The sequence below is a fragment of the Uranotaenia lowii genome, chromosome 2 (assembly GCF_029784155.1).
Source record: "Uranotaenia lowii strain MFRU-FL chromosome 2, ASM2978415v1, whole genome shotgun sequence".
Lineage (NCBI taxonomy): Eukaryota > Metazoa > Arthropoda > Insecta > Diptera > Culicidae > Uranotaenia > Uranotaenia lowii.
The window spans coordinates 303,906,356-303,918,576 of NC_073692.1; the positions used below are offsets into that span (position 1 = coordinate 303,906,356).

Genomic DNA, 12,221 nt, shown 5'->3' on the forward strand with positions numbered 1-12,221 from the left:
CCAAAATAAGCCCTTTTTTCAATGTCAAAGGTAAGAATATTCTGATAACGATGATGTTTGTTGGGATTTTTACAGAAAATAGTTTCAACAAAAGATGAAGAAAATAATTGAGGTCTTTAGAATCGGAGGGATGAGGTGCCAAAATCACCAACTTTGAGTTAAATACATATACCAATCGCTTCTTCATATCTGCATCTGCTGATAAAATCTGCTTTTTGTCATCAAATCCTAATTTTGTCATCACTTTTTCGATTCAATTAAAACGATTGTGCCCAGTTAAAAATTACTTTATCGCACACAGAATTTGACTATTGAGCTCTGGTTTCTGAATTCTGAAATTTGAAATTTAATCATCAACGATGAATTTCGGATTCGTTAAAGATCTAATAATCAAAACCTCACAACTTTATGTTTGGATTAATGATTTCTCTACAATTTTGAGAACAGAATCCGCTTAATTCTAAGCCTTCTATTATTCTAAAATTTTGTTTTGATTCTCGACTTAAATACTGAGTGAGCCGAAGCCTTAATTTTAGGGAGCTTGACTTTGGACTTGGCATGTTAATTTAAACTCTGAGGTTGAATTTGTAATCCAACCAGATAATTTAAATATTGTAATTCAAATTTAGACCCAAAGTTCAAATACAAGTTTAAAAAATTATTCTAAGGTTTGAATTTGCTTTTCGAATTAGCTTTTTTTATTGTGATAATTTCTTAATGTGATCCGTAGCTCATATATTTTTACGATCTGTATTTTTTAAATTTTTTAATCAATAAAAAATGCGATAACCAGTAAAAGCGCAAAATATTAAATGGAATCACACAAACATTTGGTATCTCGTTCTACCTTTAGCGCATTTTATGGTGGCCAATCATTTTGATTTTTTTTGTTTTTTCGCATAATCTTATGAATTTCCGACTCTCAAAGGATAAAATTTGAATTTGTTTGTTAAAAACAACTTTTCCGCACATATGAGAGATGAGTTCTTCGCGCTTTTGACGCTTGTCAAAAATTTGTAAATGTTTGACAATAAGTAAATAACCAAAAAAAAAAATCTCGATACATTTTGGAACTTGAACACTTCAGAATACTAAAAGGTATGTGCTGAGCTAAAAAATCTCGATTTTTCAAGAAATTATCAACTTTTGCCCACATTTACTCCATGGAATTTTGATCCCAATTTTATATCACTTTTGAGAAAAAAATGATAATATAAACGAATTTTAGAACTCGATTGGTTTATATGGGGGAATCCATAAAGAATATTCCCGGTTTTGATTTGAAATTCCCGGTTTTTTTCCGGTTTCCCGGTCCTATTTTCAATTCCCGGTTTTCCCGGTTCGCTGGCCACCCTGAAATATGTCTTTGAGACCAAAAAAAAAATCGTGACGTTTTATGTAAACTGAAGCAATAAAATTCTCCGAAAGAGTATTCAGATTTTTTTAATCGTGTTAAAAATGTAGGATTTCTCACCCCAGAACCGTTACATATCCATGAATTAGGTACAGATTTTTTTATCTTTATTTGAAGTTTTCAGTCGCATGTTTGTTCACCACTGGTGTATAGAATTTTAAATTATGTCCGTGAATGCCAACCAAAAATTTCTACTTTTCTTCTAAAATTTACGAATTTTTAATCAAATTTTGATGAATGACCAAGGTGATTCAAGGGTAACAATCTTGACTCAGAACCGGGCACAAACCCCGAAACTCAATCTCAGGCCAAAATTTCGCGACATGGTTTTCAAAATGATCTAACTCGTAGAGAGAAATTCAATCCCTAATGTCATATTTTCAATGAGATTAGACTTATTTTAGAAATTCCGCTTCCAGATTTTAATATCAAAATTTAAATTCATATGATTCAAAAACTTTTGGGGTATGAAAAGAAAATATTTTAATTTCACACCGCTATGAGGATTTAGTTTTACATTCCGACTCGAATTTTTTAACCTTATTTTTATGCAACATTCAAACATATGAAAGCTTCATAATGGTGATCAAGAATTGAAAAGTCTAAATTAAATTCATCATTGGGAGTTTTCGTTCAGATTCACAAGGTGGATCGAAAAAATCGGAATAACGACATCAAATTATTCAGAATCCTTAAATATGTTTCTAATCGAGGGTTCTGATCTGATATAAATGTCGTTTTTTGTTCCATTGTTATTATGAATTCGGATCTGGAGTTTAGATTTAGATTCTGAACAGATTTTGAATTCAGGTTCATTTTGCGTATTAAGATCCAGAAATGAAATATCTAATTCAGATTCAGATTCAGCAGCTTATAATAAGCTTATAACAAGCTTGCTCCGGACTTGCTCGGATATTTGATACAAAATTTTGGAAAGATCCTGTCATCTGAAGGTATGAGCCGTTTCAAATAAACTAATTGTAAAAAAAAATCCTGTCAGGCTTAGCGCCTGGTTGATTCGTCGAATAAAGCCCACATTTATTCACTTTATTTGCAAAACCAAACAAAAAAATGTTTTGGATGTTTCATCAAAATAACCATGAACGGTTTTTTGGAAACTCTATTTACTATTTTAAATTTGAAGATGTGTTTCTTAAATTTTGTTGAATAATTCTTGTGCTTTGAACGAATTTGCCCGGATTTCGGGTAGAAAATATTGAAATCAAATGCCCGGATTTTGCCAGGTTTTTAATAAAATAGCACGGATTTACTCGGCCCAGATACGTGCTTGAAAAATTTCTGACAACCTTAAAATAAATTATATCAATGTGAAAATTTCGTAAATCCTTCATTTCATGATTTTTGATATATATTTTTAAAATCATGTAAAACAATTGTTAACTGAGTTTAACCCATGGATTTTTAAACACTATTTTTAACTTTTTATTATACATTATCTGTTGCGAGATTTTCACTTTAGGAATCGATAAGAGCCAGTTTGCATACACAATGCAGTTTAAAATCATAAACATAAAATCAAATCTAAGTTGAAAACTAAAATCTAAATTTCGTATATAGTTTGCAGAAGAAAAAAATAGATCAGGTTTTAACGGCAAACTTCTTCTTTAAATTCTTCTTTTTGATAGAGCTCTCTTTTTAACCAAAAAAAAGTGTGGCCAGCGGGTTTTTATTTTCAAATTCCCGGTTTTTCCGGGTTTCCCTTGTGAAATTTTATGTTTTTCGCGGTTTAAGACTACACCTAATACCTTTTACAAGATAAATTGACCGAAAAAATGGTCATTTTATGATATTTGTAAATAAAAGTGTGTGAAAACCAAAATTTTTCAGTGCATCAATTTCGTAATTCATAAGTTATTCTCAACTTCAAAAATTGCGTTAAGAGTTGTTGGATTTTGTACCGATAATAAAGTATTTAAATGTTGAAATGTAAAAGGGTAAGAAAATTATTCCAGTATTTCATTTGTTCAACGAAAATTGTCACCTTCGTTTTAGTCTTAGACAACAACTTGCAACTTTGACAACTGTGTTTACGGAAACTTCTTTATTTTTATAATATGATTTTTTTGGACGTCATCCTGGAATCTTGAAGTATCGCATTGCATCATTTTAAATCCACTTAATGATATAATGTGATACATCTAAGTTGACGTTCTGGATCTTAAATTCTCTGGGAGATTTCAAAGTTCGTTCAACTAATCAGAACCGAAACTTCCATTTGTCAATAAAACAATTTTGGGGTTCAAAAGTTTCTTAAATATTCAAATTTATCGTGAGGAAAATTTATATTCCGAGAAATTTAAGGTTAGATATTTTCGTGAAAATAATTAAACAATATTTGAAATGCTAATGTTTTGCCATTTTCAAACTGCGGGAGGGGTTAATTAATAAAGCTTAAGGTATTTTACTGAAAAGTTTTATGTATTCTTCGGAAAATGTTTGACTCGAAAATAGAAATTTATTGTCATTATTTTTTCCATAACTGTAAAAGAAATAAAAAGTCCATAATGATGTCTTGAAATAAAAGCTGCAACATCAAAAAGGCTGGAAAATGATACCTTTTTTCCGAATATTTGATGATACAGGTGATACTTTTTTTAGATTTCTCATGTAGAAGTTTACCATATTTTAATTCAAAACCTGGTGAAATTTCAATGCTATTAATTGATTTCACTTGGGAAGTTATAAAGTTAAAAATACGCATTTGAAAAGAGGTTCATCAAACTCAAAAATATCAAAAAATGAAGATTATAAAAATCCCCAGAATGAACCAAATTTAAATTTTTTTTAAAATTCTGATAAATCAGTATATTCAGATAAATACCGTCAAACGGGGCATCATGCAACAGCGGGGTGGAATGCAACATTTATATAACACCACACAGATTCAATTTTTAATTTAATGTAATGAGATAAAGTTATCTTTTAATGATTACAAAATTATGATGACATAGTTTCTTGAATCCTAAGATAGTTTTTTTAAGTTTTTGATTTTCATATAAAATTTGAAGAATCTAACAATGAATGTACAATTTTAAACATTTTTCGATGCCGTAAAAAAATTTACCCAGTATGACGGATTGGCTTGATAATATCACCTACAAACTTTATACTGGTTTCCTCATCCTATACCAACATTGATCATGTGGAAATATTTTTCGAACAATCACTCAATTTTTTTAAATAAATATTTTTATAATTCAGTTACCCGTCTGGGGTAAAATGCAACAAAATGCAAATCGGAACTAAATCTCATAAATATCGTTTCCATATGCTGGGATATGATTGTTTTGCATTATGCGTTAGTTAACATTAGAATTTCATCCATTCCTAGATTTATTTTCATGATTTGAGCTAATAGAATATTTTGTAGTATTTTTTACCCCTAAATGTATGCAGAAGATTAACACTTTTTTCTTAAAAACATTTTTGTCAGAAAAAATTGAAAATTTAATTCGAACAAAACCAAAATTTAATGCAGTTGGTGCTTTATCCATTAAAACATCACAAATGTATCAAAAACTATGAATTTTCAATTGTTTTCATTTGATTTTTCATAAATTACAGAGTTTGTTGCAACTTACCCCCTTTTCTTAATAGGGTGAAAATCGCATGTTTTTGAAAATTTAAAAATAACCATTGAAACCAATAATTTTTCTGACTTCATCAGTTTGGTGACCCATCTACCTTGAAACTTTTGATGTACAAGAGGTATGATTATCTGTAAGCATTAAGATTTTAGAAGCCATTGAAGTTGAAAAATGTTGCATGTTGCCCCAGTTGACGGTAAATAAGCTTATTTTTGCTGTAAATGTATATCACTTTTAAACTCGGACTCAAATTCTGAAAGGCAATTCGAACTTTGAGTTTAAATTTTGAATTCTAACCCTAAAATTTTAACTTAGAAATTTAGATTTATATTGACTGCATAAATAGTATTCCTATTGTTTTGTTTTATTTTTATTCTGAATATGGGTGAATGGTTTTTGAATGTTAATTGAATAATTATTTCTGAAATTAGTACATATGTGCTGTGTATTGATTAATAAACTATGGATTTAGATTAATAGTTTCTTAGTTTTGGTTTTATTTCTGTTCTAAAATGAGTAAGTTAAATCCAGATAATCAGTCTGAATGTAGAATCCCAAGCTAAGTTTTATTTTTACATTTTGAAATTTTAGTTTGAGTCCAATTTCAAAACTTCAAATCTCAAACTTAAGCCAGAATCTTTTTAAAAATTTATCTGCATTTTCAGTCCAACTTCTGAACGCATGATTAAAGATTTAACACAGAGAACTTAATTCGACCTTCTTTATTCTGAGTTCTGAATGAAATGAAAAATCTAAATTGGAAATATTATACTGAGCCTGAATTTTTTAATCAATTTTTTCTATATCAATTCTAAATCCAAAATCTGGATTCTGAAATTAGAATTTCGAACAATTCTGGCTAACATAACGGTCTAAAATTCGGTGGAAAAGCGAACATTGAAGAATGAAATCACGCTTAAACTTTTCCCATTTCGTATTTTCATCAAAGAAACACAATGAACTTTTATGTTAAATTTATAATGAAAATTTACTCTTGATTAAATTCAAACTTTTCAATATGAAGGATTAACATAGAAAAAGCGAGTTGCATAGCATAAGGTTTTTCCCAGTTTTGATGTCAAATTCCCGGTTTTCCCGGTGCTATTTTCAATCCCCGTTTTTTCCACTTTACTGGCTACCTTGCGCTAAGAGCTTCTGAAGATTTTATAACTTACATTATTTTGAAAACTAGATATTGAGTTTAAAAAAACTCCTGTTGCCTAAAGCCCCCCTCTATGAGGTGGTTCTTCCTAGGGCTCTGATTACAGGTATAAAATTTTGGACAAGGTGTCGTCCATATAAAAAAATTCAATGTTTTGCCAATAATTACGTTATTATGTATCGAATTGAGACAAAAATTCAAACACGAGAGTTTTGCAGGACGAAAAAATTGATTGCTGATAACAATCTTTGTAAAAGACGACGGAAAAAGGGTAGTTTATGTAAACTGTTTTATATGTTTGCAATAATTGCTTTGTTATGCGTGGAAACGAAACAAAAACTCACAAACACAGGAGTTGAGTCTTACAAAAAAGGACAACCAACTGAACTCAAATTTTGAATCAGACAACATAAAAAGGGGTCATCCATATAAATTTTTAAATGCAATAATTATGTTACTATGCACTTGATCAAGATGAAAACTCCATACACGGGAGTTTTACAGGATAGGCAATCGATTCGATCCCCGATTACAAATTTTGTATCAGACGACTGAAAAATGGGTCGTTACCTTTTTGAAGTTTTTGCAACAATTTCTTTATTTTGCATTCAAAAAGACGAAAAGTCGTAAACCGGTGTTCTTTTTCACGTTTTTTTTTTATATTTACTTTCAATTTGATAGACAAGCAAAAGGGTTGTTCATAAATACCTTTTAATATTTCATGCAATATTGTCGTGAAAATGTACCTTAATTACAATTCAAACACAAACTGCTCTTAACGTACTTAATAAGTTAAAATCGAAGCGGAGTCTGCACGGAATCAGCTAGTTTTGGATAAAATGATAATTTACCAAATGAACTCACCCAAAGTTTATCATCGATGGAATACGCCTCATACAGTTCCACGATGTTTTCGTGTCTGATCTCCGACAAAATATCGATCTCCACCATATGATCACTGAGATTTTCCTCGTCCTCTAGGGCACACATTTTTGCTGCCGCCAGTTGCCGGGTTTCCTTGTTCTGCGCCTTGTAAACCTTGCCAAATGCGCCATCGCCAAGCTCCCCGATCATGTCCCAGAAATCTGCCGGATCCGTATCCATGCGAATGTTGTTGAAAATGCGCTTCTTCTTGGCCTCTCCACCGCCAAGGTGGAACACCTTCTTCAGGTTGTTTAGGAACGACATGTTGTCGGATTTTCTGTGTTTTGTTCTTGCCTTCCCAAATTGGCTGCGCCCCTCGGTCGCACTCACACGCGCACTGTTTTTTTTTATTTGCTGCGTCTTCTTATTCGCGGTTTGGTTATTCGCGTTACGGGATATTTTACTTATTTTTTCTTGCTTCTTGACTTTCGCAGCCCCGTTTAAACGCTTCGATATTTCGCTCACTTATTGCTAGGTTGCAATTTTCACTGCTTTTAATTTATTTCACTTTACTATTTGAACTTACATTTTATTTACCATTTTTCTTCTATTCACAGATTTATTGAAATTCGTTTCACGCTTTGAGCAACTGCACTGCTATTTTAGGAGATAGCTTCTTATTTTTCGATGAAAAAATAACACTTTTTCGCTCAGCGAAAATTTTTCTATTCACATGCACTAATAATCGCGACGGGTTTGCTCTGCTGCTGTGCACTTTTTTCTTTCTTCGAATTGATATGAAAAACTGGCTCGAAATTAATTGAGCAATGGAAGAAATCACTCAAAAGGAACCAATAATAAAACCAGAGGCGTGCTCACGGAGCAGCAAAACACATAATCAACACACACAGAGTATACAGTGGAAGAAGGAGGAAATGGCCACTTTTTCCAGGTGCGGGCTTCCTTCAACACTTTTATTTTACTGCAGCCTGCCGGGAAATTAGAGGCTGCCTCTTCTGATGATTTCCATCCACTTGGCCGCATACAATTTGGAGCTCAACGCCGGCATATTCTGCTGGTTGCTGATGACGACGATTCGGATCCGCGTCCAGGTTAATAGCACTAACACTGTCAATGGCGGTACTGGTGCGACCTAGTTTGCCGAGTGCCATTTTTCGCCCCCCACAACTCCCTACGGCTGGCTGTGCTAGCACACGAACGACGGCACTGCAAAAGGGAATCGACGTCGCCGACGCCCGTCTTCGTTGAAGGCTTCTGACAAATTGATGCTTGTCGAATGTCGTCCGGAAGCCAATTGGCCGACCGACCGACCGTTCAAACAACAGCCAATCGACAACAACGTCGCCAATTCTATGGGTCTCGGCGAGCTCGGAATTCCAAATCGGTGCGCGCCGGCACAATAAAGGTGTTGTTGTTTGTTTTTATATCTCTCTTCGATTCTTAAGGAAGCCAAAACACGCGAATAAATTTTAGCTACAGGTCGATCTTCTATCGCTGGTTAGCCCATGATCGGGCAAATGTATTGAACCTTCGTCGGGTAGCTGCTCTTTGTGGTACTAGGCCGCCGATTCCTGCAAAAAAAGGATAAAAGAAAGAGAAATGAGTATTGTTTTTGGGAATAGTAAACAGTGTTGTTGATACAGGAATAAATTGCTGCAAGAAAAGAAACAGTTTTGAGACAAAAACCGTTTGGAAGAATCATTCAGTGAGCTTCCTCATAAAATTTTGTTCATGCTTTAAAAGTTCCAATGAATTTTGGTACAGCTATGTAAAAGCATTTTCATTAATTGCCACAATTTGTAAGTCTTTCTATTGTTCGATCGCTCACTTATGCTTTGTTACCAGAGCACCATTTTGTATCACGCAAATTGTGATTGAGCGACATAATTTGAACATGCCACCCCCATATCGTGCCGCATCGTCGTGGGTTGACCAATGTCCGATCCGATGTGCATAACATGTGGATAACGATTTCGTTTTCCAATTCTAATCACGCTTAGCTTCACCATAATTTGGTTCGAAATAACCAATCAACCAACCGAAAGCAAGCAAGCATTCGTCAAAACGGTACATTTGTATAACCTGATCGCCAATAGATCAAATTGGCATGCACGTAATTTTGGCGATTCGTTTTTCGACCAATTTTGGTTTTTTTAATACAGAGTTGAGTAATTTTTGCCTTGTTTTAAAAAGTATGGGAAATTTCCCGTCTTCGAGAGAATAACAAATCTAAAGTTGAACCAGCACGAGACTAAAGTCTCACTACTTGTAACAGGGCCAAACTTTCAGCGCTGCATGTTTTTGAATTATTTATATCATCCCTCTTTTTTCCTATTTTATCCTCCTCTCTTTTCTCTTCGTTTCTATTTAAACTCTCTAATTTTTTCTCTTCTTAAACATTGTTTGGTTCTATGAATTTTTTTCTATTTCCTTTTTTCTTTTTCCGCTTGTGCTTTCTTGTTTTATTCTCTCTCTAGTTTTCTCTTTTATCTTGATTTCTAGGTTCTCCTCTAGTTTTCTTTTATTTTTTATCTTCTCTCTTATTTTTCTCTTCTCTTGTCTCCTTTCTCATTTTTCATTTCTTTATAATTTTTTCTTATCTTATTTTTCTCTTCTCTCTCATTGTTCTCTTCTCTCTCATTGTTCTCTTCTCTCTCATCTATCTTATTTTTTTCTTCTCTTTCACTTTTCTTTTTTCTCTTCGTTTTTTCCTCTTATTTTTTCTCATCAAGCTTATTTTTGTTTTCTCTCTTGTTTTTGTCTTCTCCTTTTTTTGTCCTTATTTTTGTCTCATTTTATTTTTCTCTTCTCTCTTATATAAAACTTCTCTCTTATTTTACTCTTCCCTCTCATTTTTTTCTCTTCTCTTCCATTTTTCTCTTCTCCATTATTTTGTCTTCGTTTAAATTTTCTATTCTCTCTCATTTTCTTTTCTCATTTTTCTCTTCTGTCTTCTTTTCTTCTATCCCTAATTTTTCTCCACTCTATAATTTTCTCTTCTTATTTCTCCTCTTTTTTTTCTCTTCTCTCTTTTTTCCTCCTCTCTCTTTTTTCCTCCTCTCTCTTTCTTCTCATCTCTCTTTTTTTCTCCTCTTTTTTTCTTCTTTCTTTTTTTTCTCTTCTCTCTTTTTTTCTCCTCTCATTTTTACTCCTTTTTTTTCTCCATTATCTCTCCGCTCATTTTTTCTCTTGTCTGTATTTCTCCTCTGTCTTTTTTTGGTTTTTGTTTTTTTTCTCTTCTATCTTTTATTGTCTACTGTCTTATTTTTTATTCTCATTCTTTTAATTCTCCTCTCTCTTTTTTCCATCTCTTTTTCCTCTCTTTTTTTCTCTCTATTTCCACTTCTTTCTTTTTTTCTTCCTCCCTCTTTTTTTCTCCTCTCCTCTATTCTTCTCTCTTTTATTCCCCTTTCTTTCTCCCTTTCTTCTTTTTACCTCTCTTTTTTTCTTCCTCTCTTGTTTTCTCCACTCTATTTTTATCACCTCTCTCTTTTTTTATCTCATCTCTTTATTTATCTCCTCTCTTCTATTCCTCATCTCTCTCCTCTCCTTTCTCCTTTTTTCTCCTTTCTCTCTTTTTTTCTCGCCTTTTTTTCTCGTCTTTTTTTTCTCCTCTGTCATTTTATCTCCTCTGTCTTTTTTTCTCCCTTGTCTTATTTCCTCATCTGTCTTTTTTCTACTCGGTCTTTTTTCTCCTCTGTATTTTGTTTTCCTCTGCCTGTTTTTCGCTTTTGTATTTTTTCTCTTCTGTCTTTTTTCTCCTCTCTCTTTTATTTCTCCTCACTCTTTTTTCCTCTCTTTTTTTCTCTCTCTTTTTGACCTCCTTTTTTCACCTCTCTTTTTTTCTCCTCTGTGTTTTTTGCTCCACTCTTTTATCCTCTTCTCTTTAATTTTCCTTTCTCCTTGTTTTTTCTCCTCTGTCCTTATTTCCCTTTTTTCTCCTCTTTTTTATCCTATTTTTTTTCTCCACTCGATCTTTTTTTGATACCCTCTCTATTTTTCTGCTCTCTTTTTTTTCTCTTTTTTTTGTTTTTCCTCTCTCTTTTTTTTACTCTCTCTTTTTTTCTTCTCTCTCTTTTTTACTCCTCTCTCTTTCTTTCTCCTCTCTTTTTTCTCCTCTCTCTTTTTTTCTCCTCTCTCTTTTTTCTCTTCTCTCTTTTTTTCTCCTCTCGTTTTTTCCTCTATTTTTTTCTCCTCTCTCATTTTTTCTCTTCCCTCTTTTTTTCTCCTCTCTCTTTATTTTCCTCTCTCTTTTTTCTTCACTCTCTTTTTTTCTTCTCTTTCTTTTTTCTCCACTCTCTTTTTTTCTCCACTCTCTTTTTTTCTCCACTCTCTTTTTTTCTCCACTCTCTTTTTTTCTCCACTCTCTTTTTTTCTCCTCTCTCTTTTTTTCTCCTCTTTCTTTTTTTCTCCTCTCTCTTTTTTTCTCCTCTCTCTTTTTTTCTCCTCTCTCTTTTTTTCTCCTCTCTCTTTTTTCTTCTCATTATTTTTTCACTTCTCTCTTTTTTCTCCTCTCTCTTTTTTCTCCGCTATCTTTTTTTTCTCCTCTCTCTTTTTTCCTCCTCTCTCTTTCTTCTCATCTCTCTTTTTTTCTCCTCTTTTTTTCTTCTTTCTTTTTTTTCTCTTCTCTCTTTTTTTCTCCTCTCATTTTTACTCCTTATTTTTCTCCATTATCTCTCCGCTCATTTTTTCTCTTGTCTGTATTTCTCCTCTGTCTTTTTTTGGTTTTTGTTTTTTTTTCTCTTCTATCTTTTATTGTCTACTGTCTTATTTTTTATTCTCATTCTTTTAATTCTCCTCTCTCTTTTTTCCATCTCTTTTTCCTCTCTTTTTTTCTCTCTATTTCCACTTCTTTCTTTTTTTCTTCCTCCCTCTTTTTTTCTCCTCTCCTCTATTCTTCTCTCTTTTATTCCCCTTTCTTTCTCCCTTTCTTCTTTTTACCTCTCTTTTTTTCTTCCTCTCTTGTTTTCTCCACTCTATTTTTATCACCTCTCTCTTTTTTTATCGCATCTCTTTATTTATCTCCTCTCTTCTATTCCTCATCTCTCTCCTCTCCTTTCTCCTTTTTTCTCCTTTCTCTCTTTTTTTCTCGCCTTTTTTTCTCGTCTTTTTTTTCTCCTCTGTCATTTTATCTCCTCGGTCTTTTTTTCTC

At 32.8% G+C, this 12,221-nt stretch overlaps 1 protein-coding gene across 9 annotated transcripts in view; it reads right to left on the minus strand.

Annotated features, from left to right (window-relative positions):
• Positions 1-12,221, minus strand: part of LOC129746114 (serine/threonine-protein kinase 10) — a 157,329-nt gene that overhangs the window by 42,132 nt on the left and 102,976 nt on the right. For all 9 annotated transcript variants that reach the window (XM_055739594.1, XM_055739590.1, XM_055739586.1 and 6 more), the window contains exon 3: positions 7,049-8,640. In XM_055739594.1, coding sequence (XP_055595569.1) covers positions 7,049-7,372 — 324 coding nt within the window. In that variant the 5' untranslated portion in view covers positions 7,373-8,640. The remainder of the gene's footprint in view (positions 1-7,048; positions 8,641-12,221) is intronic.